This window comes from Phascolarctos cinereus, unplaced genomic scaffold (genome assembly GCF_003287225.1).
Source record: "Phascolarctos cinereus isolate Bilbo 61053 unplaced genomic scaffold, phaCin_HiC Scaffold_5;HRSCAF=322, whole genome shotgun sequence".
Taxonomy (NCBI): domain Eukaryota; kingdom Metazoa; phylum Chordata; class Mammalia; order Diprotodontia; family Phascolarctidae; genus Phascolarctos; species Phascolarctos cinereus.
The window spans coordinates 348530505-348547165 of record NW_027555958.1 but is presented as its reverse complement, the minus strand read 5'-3'; the positions used below and the strand labels follow the sequence as shown (position 1 = coordinate 348547165).

General features: G+C 39.1%; 1 protein-coding gene across 1 annotated transcript in view; it reads right to left on the bottom strand.

The window, feature by feature from the left end:
- Positions 1–1191: 1191 nt before the first annotated feature.
- CATSPERE (catsper channel auxiliary subunit epsilon) overlaps positions 1192–16661 on the bottom strand; it is a 177575-nt gene continuing 162105 nt past the window's right edge. The window contains exons 18-20 of the mRNA XM_020982097.2: positions 13679–13778; positions 5149–5235; positions 1192–1377 (exon numbers count right to left, since the gene is read on the bottom strand). Coding sequence (XP_020837756.2) covers positions 1192–1377; positions 5149–5235; positions 13679–13778 — 373 coding nt within the window. The remainder of the gene's footprint in view (positions 1378–5148; positions 5236–13678; positions 13779–16661) is intronic.

Sequence of the window (16661 nt, the reverse complement as noted above, 5' to 3'; positions counted from 1 at the left end):
AACAACTGAACTTTGTCATTTGGAATTTTATTAAAGAAGAAAATTGTATGACAATTAAAAAAAATGAGCATCTCTCTAAATTTCAAGTAGCTATCCTTAACAAAAAAAAATTGATATCTCAGAGCTAATTAAGGCTTTACTTTTTTGGGATTCATCTTCTAGTACTGTAGAACAATGGTATCAAATGCAAATAGAAATGAGGGTCACTACACTATACAGCAGGATCCCTGGGCTGCATATTGACTTAGAAAACCACATATTAACATATATTCTATCGTGTTTTTATTTATTTTGTTAAGTATTTCCCAATTATTTAAGTATTTGTTAAGTATTTCCCAATTTTAATCTGGTTAAACCCACTCAGGAGTGTTGTGGGCCACAACATGTTTGACCTTTCTGTTGTAGAAAGCATTTTAAGGAAAATAAGCAAAGAATTTTGCCTTGGGTGTGGTAGTGCTGCAATTTGTATAATCACATTTTAGGTTTGTAGACCAGAGCCAATCCATAGTGAATTGGACTGACTAAATATTTTAATTATATATACTTCTTTTGTATGGGACATTATTTTCATCACTTTGTTGTGCACTTCATGTAGAAGATTTGAGGCCATTTTGGGAGGGGGTAGGTATTCTCTCAAATATTCTTATCATCACCTTCAATTCAATGCAACAAGCATTAATTTGCTTCCTACCATGTGCTGAATCCCTAAAGGGATTCTGAGATAAAAATGCAAAACAGTCACTGACCTTGGTACTGTATGAGTAGCAATAGGAAAAATAGCTATAGAATTCAAAGGTAGAAGGAAGTGTAGAGATTAAGTGGAAAACTTGAACACTTTTTTTCCATCCTGACTCCCAGTTTTCTTTCATACTTCTTTCCAAAGTCAAAGAAAGAAATATTCCTTCTCCACTCTGAAGCAAATCTCTCCACCTGTACCTTGGATTCCATTTCCCCCCCTCCTTCCACCACCTAGTTCTCCCCCATCCTTACTTTCTTTTTTTCAAAGTTTCCTCTTCTGCCTCCAAATATTCACAGCTTTGCTCACCTTAAAAATATCTGCTTGACCCCGCTGATCCTATTTTCTTTCTCAGTTTGGACAACTGACTGATACTAAAGAAAAATAACTCACTCTTTTTAAACCTATGATTTACCGTTACTATTATTATTGCTACAAGGCTTTTAACTACCAAATCATTGTAACACAAAAATTTCCATATACCTGTAGTTTGGATCAATGATCTTAGCTTGGAATACATAAAAGCCAATATGGTGATTTCTCCAAACTATGTCATTTTTATTGGTCAAGTTGATGATCTCATATGGCTGTGTTAGGTCTCCTGGTTTTCCAGTGGAAAATGAAAAGCAGTGTCTATAATTCTAAATAGATAAGAAATAGAAATATCAAATTCACTTGCTGATTTTGGTAAACAAACTTTCACTACCTTCAGGGGTATATTCTGGGAAATGCTTAACAACCATATCTCTGGAGGAGAAAAAGCATAGGTGACAAATTTTTAAACATAATTTGCATTATTAACATTTTCCTCATCACTTTATTAAGTCTAGAAATCAACAAAACAATAAGTCTTGCCCTGATTTATTGTTTTTTGGCCACATTTTTAATTGGCATTTGGCAATTTGAAGGTATAAATGCTCACATTGTCAATTTAACAACAGGCTCTTGCAAGCTGGTTTAAGCTGGCTCTAGTTTGCCCTTGCCTATATTCTTGTTCTGCAGCCTTATTGTAACGAGGAGAGTACCCTGGCTTCCTGAAGACTTTGTCAATGAAGCAAAAGCTCTGACAAGTTCTACAATGCTGGCAAAGCTTCAAGTATGGGCTTGCCAATGGACAGAATTGTCTGAGGACTGGACCAGCTAAGCATGGAGAGGCTCATTATCAAGAAGGTGGTGACCGGTTGTAGATTTGGTAACTGACTGGTTGGTAACACGTGATTTGGTAACTGACAACTGAATGAAAATGGGTAGAGGGGAAAATATCAAGGATGTCCTTCAGATTTTTTTTTTATTTGGAAAATGATGGTTCCATTGGCAACATCAGAGAGGCCCATATGAGAAACTAGTTTGAAGAAAATTATAATTTTTCGACATGTTAAGTCTAATACATAACATGAGCTTTTAGTCCAGGGGATCTCCTGAAGACTACCTTCTAAGCTGTTAGAGGGGTTGCAATCTTGATCACTCACACTGATGAAATTGTGCATCTTTGAATTATTGAAATAGAAACATAAAAATAAAACATTTAACTTAGTAAATTATTCAGAGAGTAAACTTAGTCATTCCTCTTCATTCCACTGAATCATATCATTATGGTATAAGACAGGATATAGACAGGTTATATGACATTTGAAGCACTTGAAGGTGTCTCAAAGTTGCTTTGTTGTATGGAATTTGATTACAATCTGAGCTGACAGTTATATCTTACATATGAAAACTTGTAGTTACTAAAGCAATATTATCTCATTGATTTATGTATCTGTTGAAGTTAGGGCTACATTTACAGAAAACAAATGTTGGAGTATCTTTTATTTCAAATAATTACAAATCAGAAGGTGTGGTATTATACAACATATGCTCTATAGCAGTGGCTTGAACAGCAAAATATTGTTTTTATTTCTTCCACCCTATATTTGAAAATAATCTGAGCTACATTCTTATAGAGGCAACTTTGCCTCACATGTTAGCCTTGGAATTAGGAAGAGCTGTATTCAAATTCCACCACAACACTTTCTACCTGTGTGACTCTGAACAAGTCCACATAATTCATAGTTAACACCTTGGGGGTATCTGCAGGAGGCGCTTTGGTGAAGTGGATCTGGGTTCAAAGCTTGCCTTTGCTCCTATTACCTGTGTAAATGTGGGCAAGTCACTTAACTTTTAGGTCTCAGTTTCCTTATCTCTGTGTGTATGTGTATGGGAGAGGTAGAGGTTGATTGAGTCAAATCAACTGGTAAGTTTTTCTACCCCATAGAAAGAAAGTGATAGATGCTCAGATATATGTTAAGTGAGAACTAATATTAGTTCACTAGATGAGAACAAGGCTAGGACATCTCCCCAGGTGACAGGATCAAGGCAGTCAGCAATGTTCTGTGGGGTCTGCATAAAACCAGAGAGATAGTAAGAATCATATATTAGAGTGAACAGTGAGGCAGAAGAACTCCTTGGGTTTGGATTTAACCTTCTTTCAATTTATCAGCATTCCTCTTTCCTCCCCCTCCCCCCAATGGCCAGAGGAGGATTTTGTGAACTTCGGAGGATCTGAGGATTTTGGACTTCTCACTGGTGCCCTAGTAGTATCCCCAGCACAGCTAACCCATTGTCTATATTAGGAGCCAAGGACAAATTGGATTGGATGAGGAAAATTCAAGGTTTTACAAAGAATGTGACAGAAAAGCTATACTACAACTGAGAGGAAAATCTTGAGGACTATAACAAAAAGATTTCAGGAGCTCCAAGTTACCTCCTTTTCCTATACATGTTCTAAGCTTGATCTTACTTTCCTCTGAATTTCTTATGTTTGAGTAGGAGAGTGTGTAACACATCTTTAAAGGGAAATATTTTGTACCAACTATATCATCTGAAGAAATATCCCTTTCTAAAAGCTAATTAAGTCTGGCTGACTAATTGGTATCAACTGATAATCACAGTGGGAAGCATATCAATTGGGGCTCATGAGCTTTATTGCTAGGAAAAAAACAAACTAGAAAAACCATGCCCAATCTTTCATGGCTACTCCTGGCTTCAGGAAAGGAAGGAAGGAAGGAAACAAACATTTATTTAATGACTCTTATGTGCCAGGCATTGTGTTAAGCAGTTTATAAATATTATCTCATTTGATCCTCACAAAAACACTGGAAGGCAGGTGCTATCGCCATCTCAATTTTATAGGTAAGGGAATTGAGGCACACAGAGGTTAAGTACTTCGGCTAAGGTTGCACAGTAAGTGTTTGAGGCTGGATTTGAACTCAGGTCTCCAGTCCCAGCACTTTATCCACTAGCCACCTACCTGCCTCTGAGTGGTCACCTATCTGAGCTTTGGAGACCTGCCAGATTGAGTGGGAGTTTGGAGAGCTGTGCTATAATGTTAAAATGAGGCAGGTGGGCCACATAATCTCGAAAGTTTCTTTCAGTTCTGTATCTATGATCCTTAAGAGTTCCTCACTTGAATGAAATGACAGACCCAATAAAATTTGACATAAAAAACCCTGTTATGCTATGGATGTTATATTATTTTGTAAAGGGGATTTGGGGATGGGGGAAGACTTCTGTTCCTGCAACACGGCTCCAGTCAGTTCATGGTGAAGCCCAACTGTGAAGTGCTATTTCTGTGAATTACTAAATCTACACTAAAAGAGTAATGTTGCAGTTCAGGGAATAATTTCTCAATGTTTTCAAAATGTTCTGTGTTCCCTGAAATATTGCAGAGTTCCACAAAGTAGAGAATACCAGAGCCCTAGAGTTGGAAGGGACTTTAAAGGTCAATCAATCAGCAAAAATAATTATTAATTGATATGCTTCCCACTGTGATTATCAGTTGATATCAATTAGTCAGCCAGACTTAATTAGCTTTTAGAAAGGGATATTTCTTCAGATGATATAGTTGGTACAAAATATCCTGCCATCAGAGAATTTACATTCTGATGGGGAAGAGAACATATACATAAACAGGTACATACAGAGTAGAGGGAAGGTTGACTGAAAAGGAAGGGCACAAGCAGCTGGGAGGCCTAGAAAAGGACATCTGCAGAAGGCATTTGATCTGATTAAAGGAAGGCAAGGATTCTCAGAGGTAGAAGTGAGCAGGGAGGGCCTTCCAGGCATAGCAGGCAGCTACTACAAAGACATAGAAATGGGAGCCAGGTTGTGGGGGAGCAGCATGTAAGCCAATATGACAAGACCAGAGAGTCTTCCTTATTCCAAGTCTGGCTCTCTATCTGTGATGCCGTGTTACCTTTGGACATAATAATATGGCCCAATAATCAGTGGAATGGCAAAGCAAGTATGACTATAGCTTTAAAACTATTTATGCCTCTAGTTATTTATCAAACTTATCTCATAGAAGTCTTATAATCCTCTAATTCAAAGTAATCCAGTTTTAATCGGCAATGTACAAGTCTAATTTTTCTTACGTGAGGGCCCCAGACTTCTTCAAGAGGGACGTCTTTATTTTGTGCCATCATTGATTTCCATGACTGTGCTTCATTCACACAACCAGCCTATTAAAAAGAATATTTGCAAAGTCAAAAAGATTTAGTTTCCTTGAAAGATTTTCAAAGATTCTTGGCTCTAACCCACCCAGTAATGGTACTTGCACTGTTTGTATGGAGGAATGTTTCCATCATTGTGCTCAAACTAATGTCAAACAATGGCCCTGCTTTCTGGAGGAAGGAAGGAATGCCTTCACAATCATCATCAAGAGTTAACTTCCCTCACTAATTTGAAAAAAAAAGTTATTTTCCCCTGCTTGTCTCTCTAAAAATTAAGTGGAAAAGATAAATTACATTAAATGATTGACCAACAGATGAATTGCTAGGAGAAGCCATTCTCTTACATCAGCTGTACTTAGATGAGCAACTGGGGAAATTACATCAATTCAATTTTTAAAAGTCAATTCAATGAAAAGAAATCAAGCTAGCTACTTAGTGTGGTGTGAATGAAACAAACAGCTGATTGACTTGACTCTTCAGCTGTGATTTGGCATCATGGAGAGAAGATCAAGGCTCACATTGGGACAGAATTGCCACCAGTCCTAGGGCAGCTGTGTGGTACAGTGGATTGAGGACCAGGTCTGGAGTCAGAAAGACTCCTCTTCCTGAGTTCAAATATGGCCTTAGATACTTACTAGTTGTGTGACCCTGGGCAAGTCACTTCATCCTGTTTTGCCTCAGTTCCCTCATCTGCAAAATGAGCTGGAGGAGGAAATGGCAAACCATTCCAGTATCTTTGCCAAGAAAACCCCAAACGGGGTCATAAGGAGTCAGACATGACTGAAAAATGACTGAATAAAGCAGCCAGTCCTTTGTTGTTTTCCACCACTCCCATTTCCTGATAGAACAAAATAAGATCATAGAAAGCTCCTTCTCAAGAACTCCCTAGAGACTTAGAGATACCCCAGTGGTCCCACTTATTTTTTTAATCAAGCTTGGATTGAGAGAAAGAACATACTAAGGAATTATGATAGGGCTTTATGAGCCAGGACAATCTTATTTGTAAGTGACTATACAGTGGGATTTGAACAGTACTTGAAAAGTTTCCTTCATCCCCAAATAAATCCTTAACTAGAACACCACAGTGCATGAAATTCTACCATTAGTCAGTCCTTTGGGTTAAAGTATTATGTCTCTAAGAATTCCCTTTCAAAATACAAATATTCCTGTGAGAGGTACCACATTAAGGGGTCATAAGGTTGTTGTTGTTGTTAATGAGGCAGCTAGGTGGTAGAGTCAGGATGACCTGAATTCAAATCTTGCCTCCGACATTTCCTAGCTATGTGGCCCTAGACAAGTCACTTGACCGCCTCCTGCCTCAATTTCCTTATTTGTAAAATGGAGTTGATTAAAAATGGCAACTAGCTCCCAGGGTTGTTGTGAGGTTAAAATGAGATAATATTTATCAAAGTTCTTTGTAAACCTTAAAGCACCATATAAATGCTATAATTACAGAGTAGGCTACAAGATTGTTTTTAGTTGGCTATCCCTTTGGAAAATAAGGTCTGGTAGTATTGAGACACAGTGCAGATAAGTTTTCAAATCAAGCAATACTAATCGAGAACTTGTGTGAGATGATGCTCTGGGTTAGGCTTGACTCAGCCTGCCCCCTGGTAGTTGAAGGTTTGATATTGGAATGAAATGAGATACTTGTAGGTCTGTAAGGGTCATTTGTGAGATGACTCTGTCCTTACCTGCAGGAGTGCACATGATTGCCTGGGAGTATTAAGGTGGATCTGCGCATGTCACTAAAATGAGCAGACGTGGCAAGTTGGCTGATACTTAGGTCCGCTGAGTTGCTCACGTGCAACGGCTCATGACATGATGAATAAGCACGAATCCTCTTTGCTTTGGGGGCAGGACATGATTGGCTTACTGCGGGAAGGGCTCGTGAAAAAGGTGGACGGGGAGAGGATAAGAAGGAGGTACCCGGAGGCAGGAAAAAGTTAGAGCCGCAGAGCCGCGTTAGCCACGAGAGCCGCGCTAGTAGTCAGAGTTGTAACAATAAAAGAGTATACTCTGAAAGTATCTTGGGGTGTTCTGTGGAGTCATTTCTCCAGTGTAGCTGGAGCCGGAGACGTCCGAAGCCTGTTGAGGAGGTAAGTTCTTAACCCAGATAAACACGGAGCATATCGAGCCCAGATAAGCACAGACTATAACATAGGTCATTTAAAAAGTTAACAAAAGGAGATCTACTTAGCCATAGCAAAAGAATGTTCAACAAGAATAAGCACTGAGGACACCTTGACTTGATTCAGGTCAAGGAAGCTCCCTTGTTTATTACCCATCATAATCCACCAAACTTCCAAAACCATTCTGCTTCCCCCTTCCCTGCCCCAATCATTATCCCCATTACCCCTAGGTCATTATGGCCACTTTGTTCCCAGGCAATAAGCAAGTGACAGCAAGAATCTGAGCTCTCAGTCCCCTGAGCCAACCAAGCCTGAGGATGTCTCGATATCTTTTAAGAAAAAAACTACGCTAATCTGCATGGGAGGAATGGTTTAGCTTTCGCCATTACTCCTACCATAGGTGTTATGGAAGATAAAATAAAGACGTGGTCTTCACTCTCAAGGACTTCACAGTCTAGTTGGCTTTGATAGGGAGAAAGTGTCTAGTACTCAGGTTGCTGTCAGTAGAAGGCAGGCCCGAGTAAGCCCCCCAAAAAGACAGCAATGGATTCCTGTGGGAAGGCAGCAGAACCACAGGGGAGATCATGGGTGGTGAAAAAACACTTGATTTGTTGGAAAGTGAAGCATGGAGATCCAAGGAAGCTTGAAAAAGAGACTATAAGGTTCCCAAACTCAGCTTATGCTAGGAAGAGGGTCCCAAAAAGGAATTTGATCCATGGCCAGGTAATATTTGAGACTGGGAAATCTTTTTTACTTTTACATTTACTTTTATTTTTTCTCAATTACACATAAATAAAATTTTTCTAACATTCATTTTTGTAAACATTTTGAGTTCCATATTCTCTCCTTCCCTCCTGTCCCCTCTCTCCCTTGAGAAGGCAAGCAATTTGATATAGTTTATATGTGCAGTCATGCAAAAACATTTCCATATTAGCCATGTTGCAAAAGAAAATATAGACAATAAAAAGAATAAAAAAATTGAAAAATACTTCAGTCTGCATCCATCAGTTCTTTCTCTGGAGGTGGATAACATTTTTCATTACGAGTCCTTTGGAATTGTCTTGGATCATTGTGTTGCTGAGAAAAGCCAAGTCATTCATAGTTGATCATCATACAGTATTGCTGTTACCTTGTATAATGTTCTCCTGGTTCTGCTCACTTCACCTTGCATCAGTTCATGTAAGTCTTCCTGGGTTTTTCTGAAAGCATCCTGCTCATCATTTCTTATAGCACAATAGTATTTCATTACAATAATATGCTGTAACTTGTTCAGCCATCCCCCAATTGATGGGTATCCCCTCAATTTCCAGTTCCTCGCCCTCACAAAGCGCGGCTAGAAATATTTTTGTACGTACAGAACCTTTTTCTTTTCTTCTGCTAGGCAATGGGGTGAAGTGACTTGCTCAGGATCACACAGCCAGTAAGTGTCAAGTATCTGAGGCTGGATTTGAACTCGGGTCCTCCTGACTCCAGGGCCAGTGCTCTGCCCACTGTGCCACCTAGCTACCCTGAATCTTTTTCTTTGATCCCTTTGGGGATACAGACCTAATAGTGGTATTGTTGGGTTAAAGGAATGTACAGTTTTGTAGCCCTTTGGACATAGTTCCAAATTGTTCTCCAGAATAGTTAGATCACGGACTAGAAAATTCGTTATCCAAGGACTGAGCCCAGAGAGAGAAACAAAAGCATCTGGCCTATAGTCCCTAGCACCTAAAAAATTAAGGCTTCATTACAGGATGGTGGAATTAGAAGGAGTAACTGGGAAAATGGATAAAAATAGTCAGCATTGCAAGGAACCTTAAATCTCGCTGTGTTGGACACCTTGGCCCTCCATGCCTTCTACCACCCATATATCATCAGACTAGTGAAGTTTTTTTCCTGTCAGAAGCAGCAACAGGAGCTGGGCATTTCTGATGCTCATTGATATCAGAGCCCCGCCAAAGATGTTAACAGTGGCTTGTCAGTAAATTGGCTCATTAAAAGTGTATTGAAATTGTTCATAAAATAATCAGGTTACTTCAACGGATGTTTGCTGCTATAGAAATAGTTTCCCCCAAATGACTGAAACCTATGATGACTCTGTGCAATTCAGCACGTCATCTTTATTACATAAACTACTGAAACCACAGAATACATAGGATTGAGTGGAATTTCAGTAGACTAAAAACTATATTCCCAGCTAATTCACTTAGTATTTATAGGTACATTGTTGTTTATTTCATTGCCTTGTTTTGTTGATGTGGATAGACCAACAAACATCAGCATATTTTTTTCCCTAGCACAAATTTATATAATAAAGGCAGGAATTTAGAATGAAGGAGCTAAGGCAGAGGTTGATAATGATGCTTTCCTTCCCACCTCTCCCAACCCCATCCACTTAGCCTCCTTTTTTTTTCCTTTTAGTGAGGCAATGGGGTTTAAGTGAATTGCCCAGGGTCACACAGCAATTAAGCATCGAGTGTCTGAGGCTGGATTTGAACTCAGGTCCTCCTGACTCCAAGGCCAGAGCTCTATCCACTGCATCACCTAGTTGTCTCCCACCTAGTCCTTCTGATGTTATACCAAGGTTAATCTTAATGACATCCAGGAGTATTACTCCAGCCCCATACAGCAACTTGGTAGTTTTGTTGGATTCTCAAAAAAGGTTTGAGGGGATGCAGACTAATAATAAAGCATCTGACAGGTGATAAAATGAATTTTCCAACCCCATGTCAGATGTTTAACTGGGACCACAGACTTTGAGCCAGTATCAGGAGAACTGTTAAAACAAAGAAACTAGAACCTGCCTGCCTGTCTGTCTGTTTGGGTACAGCTGTCACAGCCTTAAGTTAGGTGGAACGAAAGAGCTTTAGCTCTTTCTTGCTAGGAATAAGATCATTAGTGGTTATAGTCTATCAGGTGGTAGAGAGAGCAGGAAGAAAGAGCCTTCTCATTCTTTTTTTTTTCTAGGCAATAGGGTTAAGTGACTTGCGCAGGGTCACACAGCTAGTAAGTGTTATATGTCTGAGGCCGAATTTGAGTTCAGGTCCTCCTGAATCCAGGGACAGTGCTCTATCCACTGCGCCACCTAGCTGCCCTAAGAGGGATCCATCTCTACACTCATTATACCAGATAGCATATAGCTCACGACACCCTGGTGCTAGCAACAAACGGAGATCGTCTGCAGAGATGACACAGCAGAGAGTAGAGATGATACAATTCCCAAGGAGGAGTGAAGACAAAATACCTAGTATTGAGAAGCAGAGAGTAACTCTATCATCACCAGAGGACATTAGAGACTCTGCAATATCAGCTCTGAGAGTTTACCTTGCCACACATGTTACCGTGTAGTTGCTACCCAGAACATTTGTACTTCCTCCATGCATGTCCTTTCAAACATGTTCATAAGGGTAATTCATACTTTCAATACTGCAGAATACTTAGTTCAAGTTTTCCTTTGAATTCTTCAAGTGCAGGTCTCAGATTTCTTATGGACATTTATGACCGTTTTGGCTTGATAGAATTGATTTCATATCAGCTCTAAAGTTTTTTTTTTAAATTAACCTAAATGTCTCAAGTCAACCTGTGGTGCTTTTATGACTGTAGAGTGAAATTCCTTTGCAAGCACCAATGGTAATCTCATGTACTGTCAGTATTTACTGACCATTATCATAATCTGCCACATAGTCCCAACTTTCATCATTCTCTCAATAAAAGGGTACCATCAGTGGAAGGAAACTAAAGTCACACCCTCCCTTACCATCTTACAGCACATTTTGCAGCTCTTCATTATGCAGTTGCTCCCACCATCAGCCAAGCGCAGCCAAGGCTTACAGAGGCATCAAAGACTGGTTTGATGTAATATCGTGTTATCAGTGTCTCTCCACTGATGGCCCTCTTCCTGGTGGAAGTTGCAGACTCTCAGCTTCACTTTCACATGACAGAAGCCTGAGTGAGAGGGATTGCTTTCATCCTTGCTGTGGATATCACTGTGGACTCATGTGACTTACGAGACAGGGTATCTGCAGTCACATTGGCCTTTCCTGGGCAGTGTGTGCTAAACTTAATGTTGTTTGGTCCTCCTATTCATCTTTGATCGGCACATCTGATTTAGCACCGGCCAGAATAGGTTTGACATTCATGCCTACTTGATGCTTCACAAACATGATGTTAGCGTTTGTGAGTGAGTAGAAGTTGACTTGCAAGTTAAGCACTACAATTTGTGTATGAGATGAATCTCACTGTGTCAGCAAATTATCTACTGAAAGATACAACAGGCTTCTGATATACATTGTTCTTCAGGAATAAGACTGCTCCCAGGCCTTTGAGGAGGGGGTGGGGAAGGGAACAAACATTTATTAAGTGCCTGCTAAATACTGGCCATTTGTTAAGCACTTTACAAAATATTATCTCATTTTATTTTCTCAAGAAGCCTGTGAGGTAGATGCTGTTATTATACCCATTTTACAATTGAGGAAACAGAGGTTTGACTGGTTTATTCAGTGTCACACAGCTAGTAAGTGTCTGAGGCCAGATATGAATTCAGGTCTTCCTAACTCCAGGTCCAGCATTCTATCCACTGTGCTGCCAGCTGCCTCCTATCACCTCTTTTAAGCTGTGCTTATTCTTTATCATTTTGCAACATTCATTTTTAGACTTTTTTTGTGATCATGATTTCCATTTCCATTGCTGTAATCACTGCATATGTTTTCTTGGTTCTGTTGACTTCACTCTGCATCAGTTCATATAGATCTTCCATGCCTCTATATATTCATATCCCTAATTTCTTACAGCACAGTAATATTGCGTTATGCTTGTGTACCATAATTTGTTTAGCTATTCTCCAATCAATGGGCATCTACTTCTGATTCTTTGTAATCACAAAAAGTGTTGTTATAAAAATTTTGGTGCACAAGTATAGGGACTTTCTTCTATTCAAAGGCCTCGTTGGAGCATAAGCAGAGTAAGAATATTTTGAGTCAAAAGGTATCGACATTTTATTTGCATAATTCCAAATTGATTTCCAAAATGGCTATACTGATTCACAGCTCTGCTTAATGATGAATTAGTGTGCCTATATTCCCACAACCCCTCCAACGTTAACTTTTCCTCTCTTTTGTCATCTTTGTCAATTTGCAGGTTGTGAGGTAAAACCTGAGAGTTGTTTTGATGTGTATTTCTCTTATTAGTGATTTCTGGTTATTTATAGTTTGCAATTTTTTTTTTTGGAGAATTGTCTGTTCCTATCCTTTGATCATTTGTCTACTGGGGATGGCTTTTGAACTTATAAATTTCTGTTAATTGTTTCCATGTCTTAGATACCAAACCCTTGTCAGAGAAATTTGACATAAAGACCATAAGGTATTCTTGATAATCCTATTTCCATAGTCTGCATCTGGTAGATATTAAGTGTAAATTAGTCAATGGGTTTATTTATCATTAACAGCTCATATAGTCTAGCCTAAACCCCTTCTTTTCCAAACCACCCAACATAATTTCAAACAAATCTGGCAACTGTTATCTGAGTAAATTTTAAACATGAAATGTTAGATTCTGTCTATTGGACACTTTGACAATGTGGTAGCAGAAACAATTTATCATATATTGTGCCAAAGCAGACACAAAATCCATGTGGAACTTAACAGAAATACTAGAAGTTTATCATATTAAGTAAGAATTCAGATGGAACTTAACATAAGAGAATCATATCACTTGCTTGTTTGCAAAATAAAGGTCACAATAGTCTTATCCCATAAAAACTCTAGACCTCAAAAGCTTCTGACAGCAGAGTGAAGATATCACTATTGTTTCTGAGCTGGGAGATTTAATTAATAGACTGATAAGTCTAATAAAACCTTGCTTTTTCCCTATAGCAGAAACTTTGCTTTAGGGAAATCCGGTTCCTTTCCTCACCCTCAAATTGCTTAGTTCTACTTTTTCTTAGAAGAGGATTTTTTCCCCCAAAGACTGGATCTCTCACACTTACCAGGATGGGAGTAGAAGGGGCTACTCACAGGTTCTATCCACTGCTGATTAGCAAAGCACTTTTGACCTCCTCTGTGTCCAACTTGACTGATTTGCCCCTCATGCAACCTTATAGCTCCCTGTTCCTAGGGGCTCTCCACAATGATGCCAAACTTGGTGCAGGCAGCCAATTGGCTTCACTCACTATACCTCAGAACTCTTCAGCTCAAGTGATCTACCAACCTCAATTTTCTGGTTAGCAGAGATTACAGGCATGTGCCACCATTCTTGTTCAGAAAATGTTATAAACTTCAAAGGGAAAGACATAGTTAAGCTATATAACTAAATGCCATGCAAATGAAAAAAAAATTACTTACATCAGACATAGATAAGGTATAGCCAAAATCTTTTCTTCCATTTATCTCCCAGATAATAAAATTTGCTTTAACTTCTTCAATGAATCTGCCACCCTCATATCTGGAAGAAATGATAATCACAAGAACTTAATGCTTAGTAATGTCAGCTTTGGGATAGTTGGGTTTCTCAAACTCTCATCAGTTCTTTGCAACTCATCCTGTGAGACACAAAAATCTCAGAATATACAGCAGTGGCTATTGGGGAATAACTCTGGAGGTTGTGATTGTGTCCAAAGATTAGATCGGGTCAAGGAAAATTCTGGGATAAAAGAGAGAGAGAGAAAAGTGGTAGATGGACTTGTATCTTGAAGGGAGACATGTGGTTAGCCTTAGTACCTTAGGATGCATTTCCCTAGTCCTTCATCCAGAGGGACTGTGAGATCTATTGTTGGGTGAGACAACCCGTCACAAACATGATTCATTTTTCTTCTAACCAAACCAAAGAGAAATCAATAAACTGCCCCTTTCCAATACCAAAGCAGGAAACCCTTCCTATTCCCTCTTAAGGCAGACTGTTCCCCTTTAAGACATATCTCCTTGTTAGGAAGTTTTTCCTGACACCAAGTCTGGACTGGTCTCTCTAAATTGTACTCATTATTCCTAGTTCTTCTCTCTGGGGACAAAAAGAACAAATCTAATCCCTCTTCCATACCACAGCCTCTTTAAATATTTGAAGATCTGTATTCCCTAAGACTTTTCTTCAGGCTTTCCATGTCCTTAGTTCCTTCAAGTGGTTCTCATATGTGATGAACTCAAGAAGCTTCACCAAACTGGATGGCAAATGCCCTCCTTTTGATGTTCTCTAACTTACCAAAGCTATTCTTGAATATGGCGACTAGAAATATATCTTCCCTCTGTTGATTGTCTCTAACTTGTTTGTACTTAGTTGTTTGCACGTTGTCTCTCCAATTAGGTTGTAAGCTCCTTGAGGGCAGGGCTGTCTTTTATCTTTCTTTGTATCCTCAAATACTTCTCACAGTGCTTGGCACATAGAAGGTGCTTGTTAATAAATGCTTGTTGATGGACTGACAGTATGATAGATATGGTCTGACCAGAGCAGAGTATATAGCAGGACTATCGCCTCCTAATTCCTAGAAACCAAGCCTTTCTTAATGCAGATCACCCTCACATTTTTGGGTGCCATATCACACTGTTTACTCAACCCCCAGATCTTGTATGTGTAGCCAATTTTTGGTATGCAAATTGACTTAATATTGACTTCTATTTTCTTGCAAAACTTCCTTGAAGGCAGGAGTTATCCTTTGCCTTTCTTTGTATCCCCAGCACTCAGCCCGGTAGCTGTTTAATAATGGATAGAGCACTGGGCCTGGATTCAGGAAGACCTGAGTTTAAGTCTGGCCTCAGACACTTACTAGCTGTGGAACCCTGGACAAGTCACTGATTTTTGTTTGCCTCAGTTCCTCATCTGTAAAATGAACTGGAGAAGGAAATGGCAAATCGCTCCAGTATCTTTGCCAAGAAAACACCAAATGGGGTCAGGGAGAGTCGAACGCAACTGAAAAATGACTGAACAACAAGAACGTTTATAGGCTTCATCAATAAATTTCAAACCCCAAAATATTCTGTGACAAATTTAGTTTTGGAAATACTGATCTAGAAAATGAAATATCCTGTGGTCCAAATGCTTTTAATTATTAGAAATCTTTATCAGTTAAAAAAAGCTTGTGATTGGGTGGTTGTGTTAGAGGTGTCTCGCTGAGTGTAGATCCTCCACTCAGCACTTGCCCCACCCCCCAGTTGTGAAAGGGTTTTAGGAGTCTGGAATTACCTCTGCACCTCCCTCAGTACCATCCCATCGTGTACACATCTAGTACCTTCTGTAATTTCCCTTTTGCTACAAACAAAAGACAGAAGATATAGAAACCTATTTTTTTAATATTTGATTTGTGATCAAGGTGAAAAGGTTCTGTGAGGAGGAATAAAAGGAAAAATTAAGAAAAGTTAGTTAGGAAAGCAGTCTATTCAATAGAGATATATTAATACTTTTTTTTTTTTAGGCAATTGGGGTTAAGTGACTTGCCCAGAGTCACACAGCTAGTAAGTGTCAAGTGTTTTGTCTGAGGCCGTATTTGGACTCAAGCCCTCCTGACATCAGGACCAGTGCTCTATCTACTGTGCCACCTAACTGCCCCCATATTAATACATTTCTAAAATGACCACTTTAGTCTCCTGTATGTGCCATTCCATTTTCAGCACAGGCTGTCACCAATGACTGGAATGATGTACTCCCTCTTTACCTTTGACTTATAAAATTCCTAGGTTCCTTCAAAGCGCCACTCAAATGCCCTCTCATGTATCTACTTTGTATATATTTTGCATTGATTTTTCTTTGTGTGTTGTTTCTCCTAAGAGAAAAAAAGTTCTTTGAGGCTAAGGTCTATTTTATTTTTGTCTTTGTATCTCTAGTCCTTAACTACTATGAACAAAGTAATTTCAGGAGAGTAGGATACTAATAAATGGAAGAATCAAAATAGGTTCTTTCTAGCTTTAAATCTATGATCTTATCATGCTATGATTTTAGAAGAGGGAGCAGGTATGAGATGGAAGAGAATGGGATCATGTTGAATTTGAGATGCCTCTGAGACATCTAGCTTGAAAGGTCCAAAAGGCACTGGGGACTGGTACAAGATCTGGATGAGTAGATCTGGAATTCATCTGCACTGGGACACATAATTGGGATAAATAATTTCCCTCACCCTCACATGTCCAAACAGTTGCAAAATATTGTCATTTCTCCCTGCACATATTTAGAATATGTTTCTTCTCTGCCTTTGCAAGCTACCATCCTAGGTAATAAGGTTTCTATAGATGATCCTCATCACTACCTCCATTTCTATCATTCACTTTTGTAATGACCCCCTTATGGAATCTATCTTTTTTCATTGATGATTAAGCTAGACTTTATAGGTTATGTGATTTGGGG